The 10106-nt window shown below is 51.5% G+C and overlaps 1 protein-coding gene across 1 annotated transcript in view; it reads right to left on the reverse strand.

Moving 5' to 3' along the window:
• The window catches only part of MOV10L1 (Mov10 like RISC complex RNA helicase 1), a 41864-nt gene extending 35502 nt beyond the window's left edge, over positions 1-6362 (reverse strand). The window contains exons 1-2 of the mRNA XM_036278166.1: positions 6266-6362; positions 5194-5378 (exon numbers count right to left, since the gene is read on the reverse strand). Of these exons, the coding sequence (XP_036134059.1) occupies positions 5194-5378; positions 6266-6362 (282 nt within the window). The remainder of the gene's footprint in view (positions 1-5193; positions 5379-6265) is intronic.
• Between the last annotated feature and the right edge of the window lie 3744 nt (positions 6363-10106).

The raw sequence follows: 10106 nt of genomic DNA on the forward strand, positions 1-10106 counted from the left end.
TGGTTTTGCTCAGTGGTTAGAGCGTCAGCCCACAGACTAGAGAGTCCTGGGTTTGGTCCCCGCTAAGGGCACGTACCTCGGTTGCAGTTTGTCCCCAGCCCCGGTTGGAGTCATGTGGGCGGCAGCCACTCAATGTGTCTCTCTCACATTGATGTTTCTCTCTCTCTCTTCCTCCCTCTCCCCCTCCCGCTCTATCTGAAAATAAATGCAAAAATGTTCTCAAGTGAGGATAAAAAAACCCTATCTGGTAAAGACAAAAACATCAAAAGAAGAAGATACTTAGCACCATTTAAGCAAGGAGGTGGAAGACACACACAGAAAATGACAAAATGTGGCTGAAAGAAGTGAAAGTCAAATAAATGGAAAGACATCATGTTCACAGATCGAAAGACTTAATATTAAGATGTCAACACTATGCTAAGCAATCTACAAATTCAGTGCAATCCCTATCAAAATCCCAATAACATTTCTGCAGAAATAGAAAATATATCCTTAAATTCATACAGCTCTGGCCCATGTGGGTCATTTAGTGTGTCGGCCCTCACACCAGAAGGTCATGGGTTCAATTCCTGGTCAAGGGCATGCATCTAGGTTATTGGTTTGATCCCTAGCCCTGGTCCAGGTCATGTGGGAAGCAACCAATCAATGTGTCTCTCTCACATCAATGTTTCTCTCTCTCCCTCCCTCCCTTCCACTCTGTCGAAAAATCAATGAAAAAATATCCTCAGGTGAGGATTAACAAAACAAACAGCCAAAGGACTTGAAGACACACATCTCCAAAGAACATAAATAACCCATAAGCATATAAAAAGATGCTCAACATTATTATTAGGGAAATGTAAATCAAAACCAAAAAGACAGCCCTTCATATCCACTAGGATGGCTACTGTCAAAAAAATGGGAAGAAACTCGTGTTGGCTGAGATGTGGAAAATGGGAACCCTCGGCACGCAGCTGGTGGGCATGTGAGACGGTGCAGCCACTGGAGAAGTCTGGCAGGTCCTCAAAAGTTACACACAGAATTACGACGTGACCTGCAATTCCAGTCCAAGGTATGCACCCAATAGAACTGAAAACAGGGACGCGAACAGACACTGTTCACAACAGCCAAAGGCAGAAACAACCCAGGTGCCCGCCAACAGACGAGTGGAGAAACAAGCGTGGTCCAGCCGCACAGAGGACACGGCTCAGCCTGAAAGAGGAAGGAAGTTGTGACCATGTGACACTGGTGAACCCAGAATATCATGCTGAATCCAATAAGCCGGCACAGAAGGACAAGCGTCATGTGCCTCACTCACACGCGGCACCGGAACAGCCACATTTAGACAGAAAGAGCAGTGAACTTCTGTTCAGAGGGACAGTTTCTGTTGGGAAAGACGAGAAAGTGCGGAGGACGGATGGGGGTGACGGCTGCAGGACAACGTCAATGTACTGAATCGTATGCTTAGAAGTTCTTAAAATGTGATGTGCGTTTTACCATAATAAAATAAAAACTAAGTAAAAAAATAAGCGAAGAGACCGAGGGCCGTGGTGACAAGCCAGGCCCCTCTCTCGGTGGAAGTCAGCACACCCTGTGCGTGTCGGGGGAGGGAGCACAGGCCGGGGGCTCAGGCGCCCCCAGAAGAGCTAGAGCAGACAGGGCCAGGCCGCGGAGACAGGTACAGGGGGGAGTGGGGAGAAGCTGCTGTGCACCTCCCAGCACGCTAGGCCAGAGCGACCGACAGACACTCTGCGGACAGGAAAAGTGTGTATTCCGCCTAGTCTGTAATCACCAGCTACGTTTAGCTCCTACAATGTGCTTAGTAAAACTTAAGAATTAATTTTAAATTTTATTTACTTTTAATAACTACATTTAAATAGCCACACATGGCTGGAAGCTACTGTACTGAACAACACCACTCTAGAATGAGTATTATTTTTAAAATGAGAAAGACGATCTTAAGCATTAAGATGATAGTTACTAATTAAAATAGAAACAAAGTACACCTCAACTATTTTTTGGTGTTGTTAATCCTCACCAGAGGATATTTTTCCATTAATTTTTAGATAGAGTGCAGGGAGGGAAGGCGAGAGAGAGAGAGAGAGAGAGAGAGAGAGAGAGAAACAGATGCGAGACACATCGATTGGTTGCCTCCCACACAACCCCAACCGGGGCTGGGGATCTAACCTGCAGCCCAGATATGTGCCCTTGACTGAGAACTGAACCTGCAACCCTTTGGCCTGCTGGCCAACGCTCTAACCGCTGAGCCACACCAGTTGGGCCTCAACTATTTTTAAAAAGTAGTTGAGCTGTAGCCAGTTTGGCTCAGTGGTTAGAGCGTTAGCCTGCGGTCCAGAGAGACCTGGGTTCAGTTCCCGCTAAGGGCACGTACCTCAGTTGCAGTTTGTCCCTGGCCCTGGTTTGGTCGTGAGGGTGGCAACCACTCAATGTGTTCCTTTCACGTCGATGTTTCTCTCTCTCTCCCCCCGCCCCCTCCCCACTCTATCTGAACAAAAAATGGGAAAATATCCTCGGGTGAGGATTAAAAAAAAAAAGTAGTTGAGATCATTGGCAGTTGTGGTTCAGTGATTGAGCATCAACCCATGCACCAAGAGGTCACTGGTTCAATTCCTGGTCAGGGCACATGCCTGGGTTGCAGGCTCGATCCCCAGGCCACACAGGCATCAAGACTGACAAGGCCCAGTAGGGGGCACGCAGGAGGCAGCCAATCAATGTTGATGTTTCTCTCATCAGTGTTTCTATCTCTCCCTCACTCTTCCTCTTTCTAAAGAATAAAAACATTAAAAAAAAAAGTAGTTGAGCCCTGGCTGGTTTTGCTCAGTGGTTAGAGCATCAGCCTGCGGACCAGAAAGTTCTGGGTTCGGTTCTTGCTAACGGCATGTACCTCAGTTGCAGTTTGTCCCCAGCCCCAGTTGGGGTCATGTGGGTGGCAGCCATTCAATGTGTCCCTTTCACATCGATGTTTCTCTCTCTCTTCTTCTCTCTCCTTCCCACTCTATCTGAACAAAAATTGGAAAAATGTCCTCGGGTGAGGATAAAAAAAAAAAAAGTGGACTAGTCAGTAGGGTGACCGGTAGCTCCTGGTCCCTTCTCTTAGTCTGTACACCAAGTAAGTCCCAGACAGATCAAACATTCAGAGTTGACTGCCACTTCTAGAGAACCTGGGTGTATTGTGGTAAAGAGTGGAGGAAGCTTCTCTGAGGCTCGTACAGAGCTCGAAAACTACACTGAGACAAACACATTTAACTACAAAAATCTTTTTTTTTTTTTTTAGGTTTTTTTTGTTTGTTTGTTTTTTTAGGTAGAGTGGAAGGGAGAGGAACAGAGAGAGAAACATCGATGTGAAAGGGACACATCAAGTGGCCGCCACCTGCACGACTGACCAGGGCCGGGGACAAACTGTAACCGAGGTACGCGCCCTTAGCGGGAACCGAACCCGGGTCTCTCAGGACCACAGGCCGACGCTCTAACCGCTGAGCCAAACCGGCCAGGGCTTAACTACAAAAATCTTTACAACACACAGTCAAAAGATAATCTTGGGGGAGATATTTGCAATACTTTCATATAATAATTTTCCCTGGGGGTGGGGGATGGATGAGATGAACCAAAGAACTTATGTGCATGTATGCATAACCAATGAACATAGACAACAATCCTGGTGGGGGGGAGTATGGGGAGGAAGGGGTCTGGGGAGGAAAAAGGAGAAACATCTGTAATAAAATTTGAGGAAAAAAAAGATCTAATCCCTAAAATAGAATTTTAATTTAAAAACTTGAATCTGCCCTGGCCAGTTTGACTCAGCGGTTAGAGCGTTGGTCCATGGACCAGAGAGGCCCAGGTTCGGTTCCCGCTAAGGGCATGTACCTAGGTTGTAGTTTGTCCTTGGCCCCGGTTGGGGTTGTGTGGGTGTAACCAGTCCATATGTCTCTCTCACATCAATGTTTCTTTCTCTCCCTCCTGCTCTATCTGAAGATATATGCAAAAATGTCCTTGGGTGAGGATTAAAAAAAAAAAGTTGAATCCGCCCCGCTCAGCAGCTAGAGCATGGGCTGGCAGACCAAAGAGTCTCAGGTTCGGTCAAGGGCACATATCTTGGTTGTGGCTCAGTCCCTGGCCTAGTCCAGGTCGTGCAGAAGGCAACCAATTGATGTGTCTCTCTCACATCAATGTTTCTCTCTCTCTCTCCCTCCCTTCCTCCCACTCTATTTGATTATAAATGAAAAAAATACCCTCAGATGAGGATTAAAAAAAAAAAGTTGAACTCAACAAAAAATATGGACAAAGGACATGAAAATAGTTCACAAAAAAAGTGAACCACTAATCTACTTAAAAACTTAAGTGCAAATTAAATGACAAGATTTACTGATTAGACTGCCCAAGATTCCAGAGGGTGATGACATCCACGTCCTCACCAGCACTGGGGAGCAGCCAGCCTTCCACCCTGTTCCTGAGAGTTTCAATTAGTACAATGTTATTAGAGAATAACTGGACCATGTCCAATAAAATGTTAAATGTGCATACCCTTTGACTAACAATTCTACTTCCAAAAATTACAGTATAAAAATGCTATTTTTAAATGAAAAAATTGCTGAATAATAGAGTCCACTAACTGTCTTTGCTAATTGGATAACAAAGGGTCTAATAATTACTACTTTTAACAATATTTTTAAAAGACTAAAACAATAGATATAGAAATATTAACAATGTTCTCCATGGTATAGAGTTGTAGGCAAACTTATGAATTACAAACTTCTTTGGTGTTTGAATGATTTACAAAGACCATCACTGATTTTGTTGTTATCATTGTTAATCCTCATCCGAGGATACTTTTCTCCATTGCCTTTTAGAGAGAGTAGAAGGGAGGTAGGGAGGGAGAGAAACATAGATGTGAGAGGGACACATCAATTGGTTGCCTCCCTCATGCCGAACCTGCAACCCAGGCAACGGCCCTTGATGAGGAATCAAACCCATGACCTTTCGGTCCAAGGGCTGATGCTCTAACACCTGAGCCACACTGGCCAGGGCCACCACTGATTTTTTAAACAGAAAGCACTGTGAGAACAAGTGCACCCCGAGCAAGTACACCCAGTTCCCTCCTTTAGCCAGGTTGTCTGTTGAGACGCTACCCGAACAAGAGGACAGCAATGTGAAACCCCATGGTGAAGAAACTTCCCAAACCAACTTGGGCCTCACTCTGATTGCTTTCAGTCCGTTGGACACTTTATTTTCTTCCACAACTGCAACAACTTCCTGCCCAACATTCAGAAGCACTTTGCCAGTCACAACCTCACTGGAGAAGTAGATCAGGTCGTCAATCATGCCATAATCACTGCAGTACCTCGTCACCACACCCTGGACCGTTTTCAACTTGGTGTCACCTGAGTGGGTAAACAAACAGGTTATTCTGACCACAAAGTGAGCCTGCCCTACACTGCAGTCCTACTGCAGGAAGGTGGAAAACGGGGCGCCCCAAAGGGGCAGGAGGGCCCTCGCGGGGAGAGCACAGAAAGTCAGGTGTGTGAGGCAGGCTGCCTGGTGCTCTATCTCCAGCTCTTCCACGGCAACTTGTAAGCCTAGGCGGAGTCCTGCACCACCCTGTCCAGCTCCATCTGTAAAGGGGACGCCGTGATAGCCTCCACCCAGAGAGCTTAGGGCCAGAAACCGGAGCAACACATAGACCCGAGAGGCCGGCGCAGGTTCGGCCGCGCTGTGAATTGTTGGCGTTGCAGCATCCCGGAGTTGTTACTACTATTGCTGTCTTCTTCCATCGCCAGCAACATCGACAGCAGTGCCAGGGGGTTGCTTCATCTCACCAAACGAAGCAACACCAGAGATCCCAGGTTTGGGGAGCAAGCCCGTCCTGGGAGCAGGGCATGCCCTGGCGGTTCAGCGACCCTCCCCACTCATGGCCCACAAGCTTGCTGCAGCCAGTGTCGTGAGCCCTCGCTGCACCTGCTCTGCTGCTTCCGGGGCACAGGAGCAGAGGTCACGTCCAGCCCGCGTGGCCTCCTGGGGTGCAGCCTGGGCTTGGGCTGCCTCTCGAAGCCCACATTGTTCAGACACCCCAGATGGAGGAAGCCACCTCCACAGGCCTGAGCAAGGGGGGTGGGGAGGTTAGAGGCAGCCACCTGCGCACGCGCCCCTCTGTGGCTCGCTCTGGGAGGAGGAGCCCTGGGAGCCAGCGCGCAGGCCCAACCGCAACCCCGCCCAGCCCGGGCCCCGCCCCTCGAGGCACCTTCTGTCCCGGCTTCGCCCCACGAGGCACCTTCGGGGAGCTCGAGCCCCCGCGGCCCGGCCTCCTCGTCGGGGCTGTCCGCCCTCCTCCAGAAGAAGGCCACCACCTTGGCCGCGAGGCGCAGCATGGCCCGGCCGCCGCCTTGTCCACGTCCTAGTCCACGCAGGGTCTCCGGACCCGAGGCTCTGGCACGTGGTTACGTTGCTCCTACAACCCTCAGCCAATGGGATGACAGCGCCCACGCTTGCGCCTTACTTCGGGAGTTTAGCCAATGGGGTTGCCGCACTCGCGCCTGCGCCGGCTCCCTTTGACTTTGACCAATGGGGTTGCCCCTTCTGGGACTGTGCCTGCTCCCAGTGGGGTTTGGCCAATGGGAATCGCAGCACTCTCGCCTGCGCCCATGTCCCCACGATACTAGCCAATGCGCGCTGCGACGGTTAGCAGTCTGTGGCTAGCGGTTGGCAACCGTTGGCGTTGCGCGCCAGCCAGCGAGGCGGTGCTACGTAGAAGTTACGTCATGCCGGGCACGTGTCCAGCGCGGGGGCGGGGCTTCGGGCAGGTGGGCGGGGCCTTGCACGGTGCGCCTCCTGGCCTCCTTCCCATTGGCTGTCAGGTGTGGCTTTGGGGGACGCTCTGACATCGTGGCAACGAGGTTCGCACCAAGCTTGTTCTTCTAGGAGCCCTGACCCGGCCCATGCTGGGGTTTCCTTCCTTTTATAAATGTATTTTTATAGATTTCTGTTTTAGAGAGAAGGGAGAGAGAGAGAAACATCGATGTGAGAGGGAAACATGGACTGGCCGCCTGCTGGGGGTCGAGCCCCATCCGGGCACGTGCTCTGACCGGAATCCCCCCGGGACCCCTCAGTCCACGGGGTCGCCAGTCCACCAAGCCACAGCCCCGGCCGCCGTGGGGTTTCTGATGCTTTTCTGCACCTGCTGACATGGGCCCGTCATGACTGAGCCGCCCTGGCAGGTTCCCCGGGCTGCCCCCCTTCGGGGCACAGCGCCCCGGCCTGGCGCATGGGTCCCAGGGGCATCTTGGCTCCGGGACACCGGTCTGCGGGTCCTCTCCTGCACGGCCGGCTGCGGGGGTCAGCGTGCAGCGGCCGGGGTGGAGCCCGCAGCCCTGGGGCAGCTTTCGCTGGTGAGCCCCCTGGGCCTGCGGCTCCCTGGGGGCAGCTTTGTAAGTGAGCAACGTCTGCAGCAGCTCAGGGCTCGTCCACTCCCCAGGCGGTGCTGGGGCGACAGCTCGGCTCTCTTTGGAGGATTTCTCCACTTGCTCCCAGGCGCGGAATTGCTGCATAGGATGGTTCAGTTATTTCTGTCCTCACTGTCTTCTGTCCTCACTGTCTCCTGATGTGCGTGAGTCGCCGTCATGAGCCATCTCCCAGTCCTGAGTTTGGTCCCCTGCGTCTTCCTTCTTGTTTTTCTTCACCAGTCCAGCTGATCAGAAAGGCTGATCAATTTCATTGATCTTTTAAAAATGTTATTTATTTTTATTTTATTTTACTTTTTATCCTCGCCCAAGGACATTTTTCCATTTTTTTTTCCATTTTTTGTTCAGATAGAGTGGGAGGGAGAGAGAGAAAGAGAGAGAGAGAGAGAGAAACATCGACATGAAAGGGACACATCGAGTGGCTGTCACCCGCATGACCAACCAGGGCCGGGAACAAATTGCAACCGAGGTACGCGCCCTTAGCAGGAACTGAACCCGGGTCTCTCTGGACCGCAGGCCGACGCTCTAACCGCTGAGCCAAAGTGGCCAGGGCACTTATTTATTTATTTATTTATTTATTTTTATAGAGTGGGAGGGAGGGAAAGAGAGAGAGAGAGAGAGACATCCATGGGAGAGAGACACATCGACTGGTTGCCTCCCAAGCGACCCCGACCAGGGCCGGGGACAAACTGCAACCGGGGTATGTGCCCTTGGCCGGAATCAAACCCAGGTCTCACTGGTCCACGGGCTGATGCTCTAATTGCTGAGCCAAACCAACTAGGGCTGGGATGTTCTTTTTTGTTCCTGTTGTTAATCCTCACCCAAGGATATTTTTCCTGATATTTAGATAAAGTGGAAGGGAGGGAGGTAGAGAAACATCAATGTGAGAGATACACATTGATTGGTTGCGTCTCTTGCGACCCTGACCAGGGCCAGGCTTGAACCTGTAACCTATGTATGTGCCCTTGATTGGAAACTGAACCCACAACAAATTGGTCTGAGGGCCGACGCTCTAGCCACTGAGCCAAACAGGCCAGGGCCCATGGGATGGTTTTAGAGATATGCTGCTTAATTTCTAAATAGTTGGGGATTCTCCAGATACTTTTCTGTTAGTACCTTCTAATCTAATTTCATCATGAGCAGAGAATAAAATCTAGGGGAGTTCCATCTTTCAAAACTTGTTGAGGCTCTCCTCCCAACACCTGGTCTCTTTCCATGAACGTTCCAGGTGCTGGTGTGGACTGGGGGTCCCATTTCTTTTTTTGTTTGTTTGTTTTCTCTTTTCTTTTTTTTTTTTTTATCCTCACCCAAGAACACCCCTCCATTTTTTTGTTCAGATAGAGTGGGAGGGAGAGAGAGAGAGAGAAACATCGACGTGAAAGGGACACACCAAGTGGCTGCCACCCGCACGACCAACCAGGGCCGGGGACAAACTGCAACTGAGGTACGTGCCCTTAGCAGGAACCAACCCGGGTCTCTCTGGACCACAGGCCAATGCTCTAACCGCTGAGCCAAACCGGCCAGGGCTCCCATTTCATTTTGACTGGCATGTTTTAATTTCCCTGGGTCAGATCTGCCAGCTCACTGACGTGATGCACGGCGCAAGTACTGTTCCTTCTCGAGAGGCGGGGCCACCATACCTTACATGTTTATGAAGCACTGCTGAGTCCTCGTATTGGACTTGGTGCAGGGAGTACATGTGGCTGTGGGAGATGTCCCAGGACTTACTGGGTAGGTGGGACAGATGTCCTCAGAAACAGGACTGGGCAACATGGACCGTCGGGAGCCTGGGTCGGGCTTCCTGCCGAGGGCACAGTGGTGGAGGTGCCCAGAGCCAGGGTGACTTGCAACAGGACTCATTCCCTGTGCCCATCAGCCTGAGCCTCTCCCCCAGATTTTGGACTCCTCAGCTCACCTTTTCAGCAAATGCACTTGGTTGTCCAACAAACATCATCAAAACGCCACTTCTGACCCTTGTTTTAACCTGCCTCACCTGGGCTCCATCTCAGGTGAGGCCGTGCCACCCTCAGTGCACACACTGAAGGCCTCCCAGTCACTGGTGACTTCTCACCACCTCCACCTCCATCCCAGCCCACGCCTGCACCTGCTCTCACCTGCCGCTCCGGCCTGTCGTCCGCTAGCACCTGGACGCTCCTCAGCTCAGAACCTCCAGCGGGTCCATCTCAAAGCCCAGGCTGTCTGCACGCCGGGTGCCCTGTACCTAGATGGCCCACTGCACCGGCCACACCTCTGCCCCAGTCTCTACCGGACCCCCCTCCTCGCCTCCTGTGCGTCTTTGTTCAAACACCTGCTCCTCAGTGAGACCTGCCCTGACACCCCCAAGCAGCACCACCTGTTCCCCTCCCTGCCTTATTTTCCATCATAGGGAAAGTCAGGTGCGTCACCACTACCTTTATCTGTGTGCTGCTGTCTCCCACTAGCACGACGCCGTGTGGGAAGGACCGAGACCTGCTGTTTGCTCCATTAACGTTTGCTGGCTGGAGGCGTACGTGCCGAAGTCCGAGGAAGACCTCGGCAGCTGGAGAGGAAGGTGGGCCCCTGCAGGAACAGGAGCTGTTTCGAACCTACTAGGAAAGAACAGGACTTGTTCCAGGGACTGGCATGGAGGAAGCCCCTCCCAAGCGGCTGCGGCGC

This window comes from Molossus molossus, unplaced genomic scaffold, assembly GCF_014108415.1.
Source record: "Molossus molossus isolate mMolMol1 unplaced genomic scaffold, mMolMol1.p scaffold_m16_p_26, whole genome shotgun sequence".
Taxonomy (NCBI): domain Eukaryota; kingdom Metazoa; phylum Chordata; class Mammalia; order Chiroptera; family Molossidae; genus Molossus; species Molossus molossus.